Source organism: Scyliorhinus torazame, chromosome 1 (assembly GCF_047496885.1).
Source record: "Scyliorhinus torazame isolate Kashiwa2021f chromosome 1, sScyTor2.1, whole genome shotgun sequence".
NCBI classification, from domain to species: domain Eukaryota; kingdom Metazoa; phylum Chordata; class Chondrichthyes; order Carcharhiniformes; family Scyliorhinidae; genus Scyliorhinus; species Scyliorhinus torazame.
The window spans coordinates 412,422,744-412,438,552 of record NC_092707.1 but is presented as its reverse complement, the minus strand read 5'-3'; the positions used below and the strand labels follow the sequence as shown (position 1 = coordinate 412,438,552).

Below are 15,809 nucleotides of genomic sequence, written 5' to 3'. Positions count from 1 at the left end.
CACCCCCAAACTAAACACAGAACAAACCCGCCCCCCCAAACTAAACACAGAACAAACCTACCCCCAAACTAAACACAGAACAAACCCGCTCCCCAAACTAAACACAGATCAAACCCACCCCCAAGCTAAACACAGAACAAACACCCCAAACTTAACACAGAACAAACCCACCCCCAAACTAAACACAGAACAAACCCCCCAAACTATACACAGAACAAACCCCCCCCCCAAACTATACACAGAACAAACCCCCCCCCCAAACTATACACAGAACAAACCCACCCCCAAACTAAACACAGAACAACCCCCCCCCCCCCCCCCCAAGCTCAGTGTTCAGTTGGGTGGTTGTTTCTGACCGGTGTGGGTGTGATGGGCCGAAGGGCCTTCTCTGTGATTTGGGCGTCTGTGACTCTAACTGATCTGGGACTTCATACATCCGAGTGAGTGAAGTGCGGGAGGGACAGAGGGCCACCCGGTTAATGGGGAACTGGAGAGGGATTGAGCTCCGCATTTTCCATCCTCACAATTAGCTTTTGTTCAGCAAGAGAATGTTCCAGAACCACCTTGTGTACACAGAGTGGAGACACATATCGACACGGTCTCCGATTGGGACAATTGAAAGGACTGTGCGGCCTGCTGCAGTTCCGATGTTACACCCCCTCCCCCACCTGCCAAATTTAGGGTGCGACCTATTGGCCTCGCCGTGCCCGACCCGGGACCTGACAAATCTGGTGAGGAGCCTCTTGTGAGATTTACCGGCCTCGTCACGCCTCACGAGGTCTCACGGGGCATTGCGACCGGGATCCCCCGCATTGAGGTCGGGATTCAGATTTGGATATCCAAGTGAGCAGTTAGTCTCACTGGAATCTGTCCCCGCTGGATCTACCCAGTGCCCGGCATCGAACAACATCGCCTCGGAGACCCGGAGCGGGGCCGTTTAGCACTGGTTTCCACAAACGTGGACCAGGCGTATCGGCAATTGGAGAAGGGGGGGGGTCTCCCAGGCGATCCGGGGACCCTCGGTGGCTGGTCTCTGGGCAGGGTGTTACCCTGGCACCCCCAATTGTACCCAGCACCAAGGCACTGCCAGCCTGTCACCTTGGCAATTCCACCCGGTTGCCACTTTGGCAATGACACCTGGGAGTCACTCTGGCAGTGACACCTGGGAGCCACTCTGGCAGTGACACCTGGGAGTCACTCTGGCAGTGACACCTGGGAGCCACTCTGGCAGTGACACCTGGGAGTCACTCTGGCAGTGTCACCTGGGAGTCACGCTGGCAGTGACACCTGGGAGCCACTCTGGCAATGACACCTGGGAGTCACGCTGGCAGTGTCACCTGGGAGTCACGCTGGCAGTGACACCTGGGAGCCACTCTGGCAGTGACACCTGGGAGTCACTCTGGCAGTGCCACCTGGGAGTCACTCTGGCAGTGACACCTGGGAGTCACTCTGGCAGTGCTACCTGGGGGTCACTCTGGCAGTGACACCTGGGAGCCACTCTGGCAGTGACACCTGGGAGTCACTCTGGCAATGACACCTGGGAGTCACTCTGGCAATGCCACCTGTGAGTCACTCTGCCAATGCCACCTGGGAGTCACTCTGGCAGTGACACCTGGGAGTCACTCTGGCAATGACACCTGGGAGTCACTCTGGCAGTGACACCTGGGAGTCACTCTGGCAGTGACACCTGGGAGTCACTCTGGCGGTGCCACCTGGGAGTCACTCTGGCAGTGCCACCTGGGAGTCACTCTGGCAGTGCCACCTGGGAGCCACACTGGCAGTGCCACCTGGGAGTCACTCTGGCAGTGCCACCTGAGAGTCACTCTGGCAATGACACCTGGGAGTCACTCTGGCAATGACACCTGGGAGTCATTCTGGCAATGACACCTGGGAGTCACTCTGGCAGTGACACCTGGGAGTCACTCTGGCAGTGACACCTGGGAGCCAAACTGGCAATGACACCTGGGAGTGACTCTGGCAATGACACCTGGGAGTCATTCTGGCAATGACACCTGGGAGTCACTCTGGCAATGCCACCTGGGAGTCACTCTGGCAGTGACACCTGGGAGTCATTCTGGCAGTGACACCTGGGAGTCACTCTGGCAATGACACCTGGGAGTCATTCTGGCAATGACACCTGGGAGTCACACTGGCAGTGACACCTGGGAGTCACTCTGGCAGTGACACCTGGGAGTGACTCTGGCAATGCCACCTGGGAGTCACTCTGGCAGTGCCACCTGGGAGTCACTCTGGCAATGCCACCTGGGAGTCACTCTGGCAATGCCACCTGGGAGTCACTCTGGCAGTGCCACCTGGGAGTCACTCTGGCAGTGCCACCTGGGAGTCACTCTGGCAGTGACACCTGGGAGTCACTCTGGCAGTGACACCTGGGAGTCACTCTGGCAATGCCAGCTGGGAGTCACTCTGGCAGTGCCACCTGGGAGTCACTCTGGCAGTGCCACCTGGGAGTCACTCTGGCAGTGCCACCTGGGAGTCACTCTGGCAGTGCCACCTGGGAGTCACTCTGGCAGTGCCACCTGGGAGTCACTCTGGCAGTGCCACCTGGGAGTCACTCTGGCAGTGACACCTGGGAGTCACTCTGGCAGTGACACCTGGGAGTCACTCTGGCAATGCCAGCTGGGAGTCACTCTGGCAGTGCCACCTGGGAGTCACTCTGGCAGTGCCACCTGGGAGTCACTCTGGCAGTGACACCTGGGAGTCACTCTGGCAGTGACACCTGGGAGTCACTCTGGCAGTGACACCTGGGAGTCACTCTGGCAGTGACACCTTGGAGTCGCTCTGGCAAAGCCACCTGGGGGTCACTCTGGCAGTGCCACCTGGGAGTCACTCTGGCAGTGACACCTGGGAGTCACTCTGGCAATGACACCTGGGAGTCACTCTGGCAGTGCCACCTGGGAGTCACTCTGGCAGTGACACCTGGGAGTCACTCTGGCAGTGACACCTTGGAGTCGCTCTGGCAATGCCACCTGGGGGTCACTCTGGCAGTGACACCTGGGAGTCACTCTGGCAGTGACACCAGGGAGTCACTCTGGCACTGACACCTGGGAGTCACTCTGGCAGTGACACCTGGGGGTCACTCTGGCAATGACACCTGGGGGTCTCACTGGCAGTAACACCTCGGAGTCACTCTGGCAGTGACACCTGGGAGTCACTCTGGCAATGCCACCTGGGAGGCACTCTGACAGGGACACATGGGAGTCATTCTGGCAGTGACACCTGGGAGTCACTCCGGCAGTGACACCTGGGAGTCACTCTGGCAGTGACACCTGGGAGTCACTCTGGCAGTAACACCTGGGAGTCACTCTGGCAGTGACACCTGGGAGTCACTCTGGCAGTGCCACCTGGGAGTCACTCTGGCAGTGACACCTGGGAGTCACTCTGGCAGTGCTACCTGGGGGTCACTCTGGCAGTGACACCTGGGAGCCACTCTGGCAGGGACACCTGGGAGTCACTCTGGCAATGACACATGGGAGTCACTCTGGCAATGCCACCTGTGAGTCACTCTGCCAATGCCACCTGGGAGTCACTCTGGCAGTGACACCTGGGAGTCACTCTGGCAATGACACCTGGGAGTCACTCTGGCAGTGACACCTGGGAGTCACTCTGGCAGTGACACCTGGGAGTCACTCTGGCGGTGCCACCTGGGAGTCACTCTGGCAGTGCCACCTGGGAGTCACTCTGGCAGTGCCACCTGGGAGCCACACTGGCAGTGCCACCTGGGAGTCACTCTGGCAGTGCCACCTGAGAGTCACTCTGGCAATGACACCTGGGAGTCACTCTGGCAATGACACCTGGGAGTCATTCTGGCAATGACACCTGGGAGTCACTCTGGCAGTGACACCTGGGAGTCACTCTGGCAGTGACACCTGGGAGCCACACTGGCAATGACACCTGGGAGTGACTCTGGCAATGACACCTGGGAGTCATTCTGGCAATGACACCTGGGAGTCACTCTGGCAATGCCACCTGGGAGTCACTCTGGCAGTGACACCTGGGAGTCATTCTGGCAGTGACACCTGGGAGTCACTCTGGCAATGACACCTGGGAGTCATTCTGGCAATGACACCTGGGAGTCACACTGGCAGTGACACCTGGGAGTCACTCTGGCAGTGACACCTGGGAGTGACTCTGGCAATGCCACCTGGGAGTCACTCTGGCAGTGCCACCTGGGAGTCACTCTGGCAATGCCACCTGGGAGTCACTCTGGCAATGCCACCTGGGAGTCACTCTGGCAGTGCCACCTGGGAGTCACTCTGGCAGTGACACCTGGGAGTCACTCTGGCAGTGACACCTGGGAGTCACTCTGGCAATGCCAGCTGGGAGTCACTCTGGCAGTGCCACCTGGGAGTCACTCTGGCAGTGCCACCTGGGAGTCACTCTGGCAGTGCCACCTGGGAGTCACTCTGGCAGTGCCACCTGGGAGTCACTCTGGCAGTGCCACCTGGGAGTCACTCTGGCAGTGACACCTGGGAGTCACTCTGGCAGTGACACCTGGGAGTCACTCTGGCAATGCCAGCTGGGAGTCACTCTGGCAGTGCCACCTGGGAGTCACTCTGGCAGTGCCACCTGGGAGTCACTCTGGCAGTGACACCTGGGAGTCACTCTGGCAGTGACACCTGGGAGTCACTCTGGCAGTGACACCTGGGAGTCACTCTGGCAGTGACACCTTGGAGTCGCTCTGGCAATGCCACCTGGGGGTCACTCTGGCAGTGCCACCTGGGAGTCACTCTGGCAGTGACACCTGGGAGTCACTCTGGCAATGACACCTGGGAGTCACTCTGGCAGTGCCACCTGGGAGTCACTCTGGCAGTGACACCTGGGAGTCACTCTGGCAGTGACACCTTGGAGTCGCTCTGGCAATGCCACCTGGGGGTCACTCTGGCAGTGACACCTGGGAGTCACTCTGGCACTGACACCTGGGAGTCACTCTGGCAATGACACCTGGGGGTCTCACTGGCAGTAACACCTCGGAGTCACTCTGGCAGTGACACCTGGGAGTCACTCTGGCAATGCCACCTGGGAGTCACTCTGACAGGGACACATGGGAGTCACTCCGGCAGTGACACCTGGGAGTCACTCTGGCAGTGACACCTGGGAGTCACTCTGGCAGTAACACCTGGGAGTCACTCTGGCAGTGACACCTGGGAGTCACTCTGGCAGTGCCACCTGGGAGTCACTCTGACAGGGACACCTGGGAGTCACTCTGGCAGTAACACCTGGCAGTCACTCTGGCAGTGACACCTGGGAGTCACTCCGGCAATGCCACCTGGGAGTCACTCTGGCAGTGACACCTGGGAGTCACTCTGGCAGTAACACCTGGCAGTCACTCTGGCAGTGACACCTGGGAGTCACTCCGGCAATGCCACCTGGGAGTCACTCTGGCAGTGACACCTGGCAGTCACTCTGGCAGTGACACCTGGGAGTCACTCCGGCAATGCCACCTGGGAGTCACTCTGGCAGTGACACCTGGGAGTCACTCTGGCAGTAACACCTGGGAGTCACTCTGGCAATGACACCTGGGAGTCACTCTGGCAGTGCCACCTAGGAGTCACTCTGGCAGTAACACCTGGGAGTCATTCTGGCAGTGCCACCTGGGAGTCACTCTGGCAATGACACCTGGGAGTCACTCTGGCAATGACACCTGGGAGTCACTCTGGCAGTGACACCTGGGAGTCACTCTGGCAGTGCCACCTAGGAGTCACTCTGGCAGTGGCACCTGGGAGTCACTCTGGCACTAACACCTGGGAGTCACTCTGGCAATGACACCTGGGGGTCACACTGGCAGTAACACCTGGGAGTCACTCTGGCAATGCCACCTGGGGGTCACTCTGTCAGTGACACCTGGGAGTCACTCTGGCAGTGACACCAGGGAGTCACTCTGGCACTGACACCTGGGAGTCACTCTGGCAATGACACCTGGGGGTCACACTGGCAGTAATACCTGGGAGTCACTCTGGCAGTGCCACCTGGGAGTCACTCTGTTAGTGACACCTGGGAGTCACTCTGGCAGTGACACCTGGGTGTCACTCTGGCAGTGCCCCAGAGGCATGGCGAGGCTGGCAGGGGTGCTGCCAGGGAGCCAGACCTGCAGTGCCAAGGTGCCCAGGTGGCATCTTACCCATGCTGGGTGTCAGGCCCGGGGGTCACGTCCCAGGGTCCCGTTTAATAGTGGGGTCACGTCCCAGGGTCCCGTTTAATAGCGGGGTCACGCCCCAGGGTCCCGTTTAATAGCGGGGTCACGTCCCAGGGTCCCGTTTAATAGCGGGGTCACGTCCCAGGGTTTAATAACTGGCAGAGCAGAGAAATCCACGGCTGAATGAGCCCGACACGGGGCTCTGTTTCATTTCCATTAAATCCCATCTTAATGATTCTCTCCGCCCGACACACCTTAAACTGGAACAAGAACAGGAAATGCTGGAAAACCTCAGCAGGTCTGGCAGCAGCTGTGGAGAGAGACGGAATTAACGTTCGATTTCTTCAGAATCATTGTGAATTTGAAACGTGAATTCCGTTTCTCTGTCCACAGATGCTGCCAGACCTGCTGAGTTTCTGCAGCATTTAACGTTCTTATTTCAGATTTGCAGCGTCTGTCATGTTTTGTTTTTAGTTCCAGGGGGAAGAGTGGTGGGATGTGGCTGCAGGAAGCTGTGCTGATATTTGGGATCTGTTCCCCAGTCAGAGTCAGCTCCTTCAGAATGGGGACGGCAGATATGGAACTGATCAAACTCTGGTGTGTGGAGTTAAAGAGAAGGAAAGATCTCCAATCAGCAGCATGAGATCTGTGGAAAAGTCCTTACCTCAGCAGAGGTTGAAGCTTCCTCTTTGTTATTCGGCATTTTACCTGGAATAAAACAAGAATTTTGAGGTGATTCTCGCTGCTGATGTGATTGATAATCAGAGAGAAAGTGGAGTGTGTGGGAAGCGTGGAGATGTGTGGCCTCCTACAGCAGCTGGCAAAATGGCTACTGTACAGGGAGCACACATATTTATACTCCGCCTACTGGGTGGAGCCAGCAGGCAGGGACTATCCTCGTACCTGTAGTGCAGGGCCTTACCACACATCAACTAATATATACATCAGTGGTGACTACCACAAGAACTCTAACAGATTTGTCAGACATGACCTCCCCTTGACGAAGCCATCCTCACTCAGCCCTATTCTATCATGTGCATCCAAGTACTCCATGATCTCATCTTTAATAATGGACTCTAAAAGCTTACCAATGACCGAAGTCAGGCAAACCGGCCAATAATTTCCCGCTTTTGCCTCCCTACCTTCTTAGTTATGGAGTGCCGCACTGTCAGAGGGTCAGCCCTGAGGGAGTGTGCACTGTCTGAGGGTCAGTACTGAGGGAGTGCTGCACTGTCAGAGGGCCAGTACAGAGGGAGCGCTGCCCTGTCAGAGGTTCAGAACTGAGGGAGCGCTGCACTGTCAGAGGGTCAATACTGAGGGAGTGCTGCATAGTCAGAGGGTCAGTACTGAGGGAGTGCTGCATTGTCAGAGGGTCAGTACTGAGGGAGTGCCGCACTGTCAGAGGGTCAGTACTGAGGGAGTGCTGCATTGTCAGAGGGTCAGTACTGAGGGAGTGCCGCACTGTCAAAAGGGTCAGTACTGAGGGAGTGCTGCGCTGTCAGAGGGTCAGTGCTGAGGGAGTGCTGCATAGCCAGAGGGTCAGTACTGAGGGAGCGCTGCATTGTCAGAGGGTCAGTACTGAGGGAGTGCTGCGCTGTCAGAGGGTCAGGACTGAGGGAGCGCTGCACTGTCAGAGGGTCAGTACTGAGGGAGTGCTGCGCTGTCAGAGGGTCAGTACTGAGGGAGTGCTGCATTGTCAGAGGGTCAGTACTGAGGGAGTGCTGCATTGTCAGAGGGTCAGTACTGAGGGAGTGCTGCACTATCAGAGGGTCAGTACTGAGGGAGTGCTGCGCTGTCAGAGGGTCAGTGCTGAGGGAGTGCTGCATTGTCAGAGGGTCAGTACTGAGGGAGTGCGGCGCTGTGAGTTGGAGCATTACTCTGTGGCTCAACGTCCCTGCAGGAGAGAGGGAGCATTACTCTGCAGGAGAGGGGGAGCATTACTCTGCAGGAGAGAGGGAGCATTACTCTGCAGGAGAGAGGGAGCATTACTCTGCAGGAGAGGGGGAGCATTACTCTGCAGGAGAGGGGGAGCATTACTCTGCAGGAGAGAGGGAGCATTACTCTGCAGGAGAGAGGGAGCATTACTCTGCAGGAGAGAGGGAGCATTACTCTGCAGGAGAGAGGGAGTATTACTCTGCAGGAGAGGGGGAGCATTACTCTGCAGGAGAGAGGGAACATTACTCTGCAGGAGAGAGGGAGTATTACTCTGCAGGAGAGAGGGAATATTACTCTGCAGGATAGAGGGAGCATTACTCTGCAGGAGAGAGGGAGTATTACTCTGCAGGAGAGAGGGAGCATTACTCTGCAGGAGAGAGGGAATATTACGCTGCAGGAGAGAGGGAGTATTACTCTGCAGGAGTGAGGGAGCATTACTCTGCAGGAGAGAGGGAGCATTACTCTGCAGGAGAGTGGGAGCATTGCTCTGCAGGAGAGAGGGAGCATTACTCTGCAGGAGAGAGGGAGTATTACTCTGCAGGAGAGAGGGAGCATTACTCTGCAGGAGAGAGGGAATATTACGCTGCAGGAGAGAGGGAGTATTACTCTGCAGGAGTGAGGGAGCATTACTCTGCAGGAGAGAGGAAGCATTACTCTGCAGGAGAGTGGGAGTATTACTCTGCAGGAGAGAGGGAGTATTACTCTGCAGGAGAGAGGGAGCATTACTCTGCAGGAGAGAGGGAGCATTACTCTGCAGGAGTGAGGGAGCATTACTCTGCAGGAGAGAGGGAGCATTACTCTGCAGGAGAGAGGGAGCATTACTCTGCAGGAGAGAGGGAGCATTACTCTGCAGGAGAGAGGGAGCATTACTCTGCAGAAGAGAGGGAGCATTACTCTGCAGGCGAGGGGGAGCATTACTCTGCAGGAGAGAGGGAACATTACTCTGCAGGAGAGAGGGAGTATTACTCTGCAGGAGAGAGGGAATATTACTCTGCAGGATAGAGGGAGCATTACTCTGCAGGAGAGAGGGAGTATTACTCTGCAGGAGAGAGGGAGCATTACTCTGCAGGAGAGAGGGAATATTACGCTGCAGGAGAGAGGGAGTATTACTCTGCAGGAGTGAGGGAGCATTACTCTGCAGGAGAGAGGGAGTATTACTCTGCAGGAGTGAGGGAGCATTACTCTGCAGGAGAGAGGGAGAATTACTCTGCAGGAGAGTGGGAGCATTGCTCTGCAGGAGAGAGGGAGCATTACTCTGCAGGAGAGAGGGAGTATTACTCTGCAGGAGAGAGGGAGCATTACTCTGCAGGAGAGAGGGAATATTACGCTGCAGGAGAGAGGGAGTATTACTCTGCAGGAGTGAGGGAGCATTACTCTGCAGGAGAGAGGAAGCATTACTCTGCAGGAGAGTGGGAGTATTACTCTGCAGGAGAGAGGGAGTATTACTCTGCAGGAGAGAGGGAGCATTACTCTGCAGGAGAGAGGGAGCATTACTCTGCAGGAGTGAGGGAGCATTACTCTGCAGGAGAGAGGGAGCATTACTCTGCAGGAGAGAGGGAGCATTACTCTGCAGGAGAGAGGGAGCATTACTCTGCAGGAGAGAGGGAGCATTACTCTGCAGAAGAGAGGGAGCATTACTCTGCAGGAGAGAGGGAGTATTACTCTGCAGGCGAGGGGGAGCATTACTCTGCAGGAGAGAGGGAACATTACTCTGCAGGAGAGAGGGAGTATTACTCTGCAGGAGAGAGGGAATATTACTCTGCAGGAGAGAGGGAGCATTACTCTGCAGGAGAGAGGGAGTATTACTCTGCAAGAGAGAGGGAGCATTACTCTGCAGGAGAGAGGGAATATTACGCTGCAGGAGAGAGGGAGTATTACTCTGCAGGATTGAGGGAGCATTACTCTGCAGGAGAGAGAGAGAGCATTACTCTGCAGGAGAGTGGGAGCATTGCTCTGCAGGAGAGAGGGAGCATTACTCTGCAGGAGAGAGGGAGTATTACTCTGCAGGAGAGAGGGAGCATTACTCTGCAGGAGAGAGGGAATATTACGCTGCAGGAGAGAGGGAGTATTACTCTGCAGGAGTGAGGGAGCATTACTCTGCAGGAGAGAGGGAGCATTACTCTGCAGGAGAGTGGGAGTATTACTCTGCAGGAGAGAGGGAGTATTACTCTGCAGGAGAGAGGGAGCATTACTCTGCAGGAGAGAGGGAGTATTACTCTGCAGGAGAGAGGGAGCATCACTCTGCAGGAGAGTGCGAGCATTACTCTGCAGGAGAGAGCGAGAATTACTCTGCAGGAAAGAGGGAGCATTACTCTGCAGGAGAGAGTGAGTATTACTCTGCAGGAGAGAGGGAGTATTACTCTGCAGGAGAGAGGGAGTATTACTCTGCAGGAGAGAGGGAGCATCACTCTGCAGGAGAGTGGGAGCATTACTCTGCAGGAGAGAGGGAGCATTACTCTTCAGGAGAGAGGGAGCATTACTCTGCAGGAGAGAGGGAGCATTACTCTGCAGGAGAGAGGGTGCATTACTCTGCAGGAGTGAGGGAGTATTACTCTGCAGGAGAGAGGGAGCATTACTCTGCAGGAGAGAGGGAGCATTACTCTGCAGGAGAGAGGGAGCATTACTCTGCAGGAGAGAGGGAGTATTACTCTGCAGGAGAGGGGGAGCATTACTCTGCAGGAGAGAGGGAACATTACTCTGCAGGAGAGAGGGAGTATTACTCTGCAGGAGAGAGGGAATATTACTCTGCAGGATAGAGGGAGCATTACTCTGCAGGAGAGAGGGAGTATTACTCTGCAGGAGAGAGGGAGCATTACTCTGCAGGAGAGAGGGAATATTACGCTGCAGGAGAGAGGGAGTATTACTCTGCAGGAGTGAGGGAGCATTACTCTGCAGGAGAGAGGGAGCATTACTCTGCAGGAGAGTGGGAGCATTGCTCTGCAGGAGAGAGGGAGCATTACTCTGCAGGAGAGAGGGAGTATTACTCTGCAGGAGAGAGGGAGCATTACTCTGCAGGAGAGAGGGAATATTACGCTGCAGGAGAGAGGGAGTATTACTCTGCAGGAGTGAGGGAGCATTACTCTGCAGGAGAGAGGAAGCATTACTCTGCAGGAGAGTGGGAGTATTACTCTGCAGGAGAGAGGGAGTATTACTCTGCAGGAGAGAGGGAGCATTACTCTGCAGGAGAGAGGGAGCATTACTCTGCAGGAGTGAGGGAGCATTACTCTGCAGGAGAGAGGGAGCATTACTCTGCAGGAGAGAGGGAGCATTACTCTGCAGGAGAGAGGGAGCATTACTCTGCAGGAGAGAGGGAGCATTACTCTGCAGAAGAGAGGGAGCATTACTCTGCAGGCGAGGGGGAGCATTACTCTGCAGGAGAGAGGGAACATTACTCTGCAGGAGAGAGGGAGTATTACTCTGCAGGAGAGAGGGAATATTACTCTGCAGGATAGAGGGAGCATTACTCTGCAGGAGAGAGGGAGTATTACTCTGCAGGAGAGAGGGAGCATTACTCTGCAGGAGAGAGGGAATATTACGCTGCAGGAGAGAGGGAGTATTACTCTGCAGGAGTGAGGGAGCATTACTCTGCAGGAGAGAGGGAGTATTACTCTGCAGGAGTGAGGGAGCATTACTCTGCAGGAGAGAGGGAGAATTACTCTGCAGGAGAGTGGGAGCATTGCTCTGCAGGAGAGAGGGAGCATTACTCTGCAGGAGAGAGGGAGTATTACTCTGCAGGAGAGAGGGAGCATTACTCTGCAGGAGAGAGGGAATATTACGCTGCAGGAGAGAGGGAGTATTACTCTGCAGGAGTGAGGGAGCATTACTCTGCAGGAGAGAGTGAGTATTACTCTGCAGGAGTGAGGGAGTATTACTCTGCAGGAGAGAGGGAGTATTACTCTGCAGCTCACTGTCCAATACCGTGATGTCGGTGTTAAGTGATTGAAACAGGAAAGTCCCCATTTTACTGGGATAACAATGGTGAGGACAACATTCATCCAACTGATGTTTAGAAACAATCCTGAACAATAAATATGATTTAGAATGGTGAGTTTGTGACATACTTCAATGGTTTCTTACCACAGACACTTGCGTATACTGTGTTCAGTTCACCTTCAGGGGTTCTCGGCAAACTGTACAGAAAAAAGTCAGTGATTTATTACAGCAGAAATATCAGGTGACCATCTCAATAAAACAATTAACACCGGGTCTGCATTGAGGAAAGAACATCGACTCCTGTTCCTTGTTCGTGTGTTTGTAACTGCAAAGAATATCTCTTACTCGTCACAATAAAACTCTACACGTTATCATTGGTCGGTTGGTTTGATATCAGCTCTCGAGACGTACGGATGGTGGGGGGAGGGCGATATGGCCGGGGTGGGGGGGAGCTGGGGTTGGGGGGGGTGAGTGGGGGAGATGGGGGTCAATGAGCTGGAACTTGCTGCCCACGAGGGTGGTGGAAGCAGAGACGATGATTGATTTCAAAAGGAAATTGAATGAGCACTTGAGGAAATTAAATTTCCGACCTCAGTGAATAAGTAAGTAGAATTCGACGAACTGAATTCCTCTGCAGAGTGCTAGCATAGTCACAACGGGCAGAATGGCCTCCATCTGTGTTGTAATTTGCTGATGGCACCACTGTTGTGGGTCGGATTTCAAACAATGACGAGACAGAGTATAAGAATGAGATAGAGAATCTGGTGAACTGGTGCGACGACAATAATCTCTCCCTCAATGTCAACAAAATGAAGGAGATTGTCATCGACTTCAGGAAGCGTCTTGGAGAACATGCCCCTGTCTACATCAATGGGAACGAAGTAGAAAGGGTCGAGAGCTTCAAGTTTTAAGGTGTACAGATCACCAAAGCCTGTCCTGATCCCCCCATGCCGACACTCTCGTTAAGAAAGCCCACCAACGACTCTACTTTCTCAGAAGACTAAGGAAATTTGGCATGTTAACTACGACCCACAACAACTTCTACAGATGCACCATAGAAAGCATTCTTTCTGGTTGTATCACAGCTTGGTATGGAGCCTGCTCTGCCCAAGACCGCAGGAAACTACAAAAGGTTGTGAATGTAGCCCAGTCCATCACGCAAACCAGCCTCCCATCCATTGACCCTGTCTATAATTCCCGCTGCCTCGGAAAGGCAGCCAGCGTAATTAAGGACCCCATGCACCCCGGACATGCTCTCTTCCACCTTCTTCCGTCAGGAAACAGATACCAAAGTTTGAGGTCACGTACCAACCGACTCAAGAACAGCTTCTTCCCGACTGCCATCAGACTTTTGAATGGACCTGCCTTGTATTAAGTTGATCTTTTCTCTACACCTTGCTATAACTGTAACATTATATTCTGCAGTCTCTCCTTCCTTCCCCATGTACGGTCTGCATTGTTTGTACAGCATGCCAGAAACAATACTTTTCACTGGAGACTAATATGAGGGATTCAACCAATTGTGACCAAGTTTCCTGAAAGATGAAGCAGAGTTTGATATTCACAGATAAGAGAGCAGCAATCTATGGCAGCTGAGTTAGTGCAAGAGTCAGTGATGTTCAGAGTTTATTTTCGGGATGGGGGCCAGGATTGTAAATTAATTGCTGCATCTTGTGCCGTCTCTGTTGCTGACAGTTACAATGAGCTGAGGGAACAGGACTCCAAGGCTGGTGTGTGTCTCTCAGGAGCCACCATCCTCGGCTGGCTTCACCGTCATGAGTGTCGGCTTGGTGAACTGGCTGGAAATGTAGCAATGTGGACATTCAGCTGCGTGGTTTGCTGGTCACTGACCCCCGCACCGAGGATTTGGGAACCCCTGGCAGGCCAGGAGAAAGTGCGGAGGGTCCAAGATGGGCCCGTGGCTGCCAAAAGTAATGCCTGAACTTTGACCAACTCTGTGATGGGGAAACTGGCAGAATTAATAAATCACAATAAGGTCACAGCATGATGACGAAGAGCGACATGTTAGGAACACAGGAATGATAGCGCGACCGGCACCATTGAACCATTTCTACCCGGTGAAGATAAACCTTTCCTGACAACTAATTTTCCTCCCACATTGTCCTATTTTTCTTCCTCGTGCATTTTCTATCTTCCCTGAATTATCAATTCCCTTTTGCAATGTCTTCATCAGCACTCGTGTCGCGGTGTTCTGCTGTGATAGCTGTCTCCCCAATCTCAGGCTGGGGTTTACGTTGTGATCAGGGCCGCGTGTCTTTGGTGTCCCTGCCAGTGGAAACTGTCTGTCTGCGTCCATCTGATTTCTCAGTGCGTCCCTTCCACCAACTCTTACAAAAGGGCTGTGGGGGGGGGAGCACCCCGCCCCCTCCCTCCCCCCCTCCGTAAACTCCAGCCCACTCTTTATGCTTCTCTCTGTACCTGTGCAGGAAGGGAGAATCATTTCAATCAAAGCTTCCTCACCCTGACCCATTGGCTGATTGCATCCCTCCACATAACCTCAATGTGACATGATCATCACAACAGACAGGAAATTCAATTCCATTTACCTTTCTGGCTTTAACCTGCTTTGAAAACATGCCCATTTTTTCACACACAGTATTGTGATGCTCAATATGCCGAGCAAGAGGGCGAATGCCAGGGTGCCGGTTATAATACCCGTGAGAGGCGGCAACTGGTTTTCAGGAAGTTCTGCAAAATATCAAGAATTTTTGTGAAGTTTAACATGAGTAAAATGAAGAAGAAGAATTGACTTCCTGTCCTTCATAAACGAGGTTAGCTGCACGATTGAGAGCGACAGAGAGGGGGGAGCAGTCCACCCGGGGATCAACCAATCCCCATTTAAGGGTCTTTTCCCGTCACTGCTGGGAACAATGTCAGGAATTGTAGTCGGGTCGGCTGCGGGAGCCACTGGGCTTTTCCTGGATATTTGTAACCAGCCCATCCCTGGCATCACCATCACTCACTCCCCCCACTATCACCATTCTGGGGATTACCATTGACCACAATCTGAACTGGGCCAGCCATATCAGTGAGCTTTCTGCTTGAGCTGTAGAGAACCCCTCCTGAGTCAGACACAGCCCGAGTGAATGGGGTTCTGGGGAATTCAGTGCAGAGTGGAAACTCGGTGCACAGGGCCAAGACGTCCCCTTTTGCTTTCAAACTTTTTCACTCTTCAGAGAGTGGACTTGCCCCACTGCAGCAGTAAAGGCTACAAGGGAGAGAGCTGATTGGTAAGTAGAGGGGAGGGCCGGGTAAGTATTGACTACTTTTATCACCTATAGCTTGTCCAGTACTATTTTGTGGTCTATAGTTTGTAAGGGCTCCATTCCATAGTAACGAGGACCAGCAAAGAAGGGCTCCAGAATAATTGATATTATCTGATATTAAGCATCTTCCAAATATTTAATTTAAAGGCACGAGAGCTCAAAGCCGTGCTTTGCTCCTCTTGCTCCATGTGGGAAGCTGGGAACAGTTCCAGTGCCCGAGGTCAGCACGTGTGCGGGACGTGTCTCCAGCTGGAGCTCCTGGAAGCCCGGGTTTCTGAGCTGGAGCGGCGGCTGGGGACACTGTGTAGCATCCGCGAGTCGAAGAGCATCGTAGATAGCACGTATAGAGAGGTGGTCACACCGCAGGCTCAGAGCCCGCAGGTAGGAAGGGAATGGGCGACCACCTGGCAGAGTAAGAGAGTGAGGCAGGCAGTGCAGGAATCTCCTGTGGCCATGCCCCTGCAAAACAGATATACCGTTTTGGATACTGTTGAGGGGAA

The 15,809-nt window shown here is 54.1% G+C and overlaps 1 protein-coding gene across 1 annotated transcript in view; it reads right to left on the bottom strand.

The window, feature by feature from the left end:
- LOC140428480 (uncharacterized) overlaps nt 1-15,809 on the bottom strand; it is a 97,470-nt gene that overhangs the window by 26,611 nt on the left and 55,050 nt on the right. Inside the window, exons 3-5 of the mRNA XM_072514999.1 lie at nt 14,590-14,731; nt 12,167-12,219; nt 6,819-6,862 (exon numbers count right to left, since the gene is read on the bottom strand). Coding sequence (XP_072371100.1) covers nt 6,819-6,862; nt 12,167-12,219; nt 14,590-14,731 — 239 coding nt within the window. The remainder of the gene's footprint in view (nt 1-6,818; nt 6,863-12,166; nt 12,220-14,589; nt 14,732-15,809) is intronic.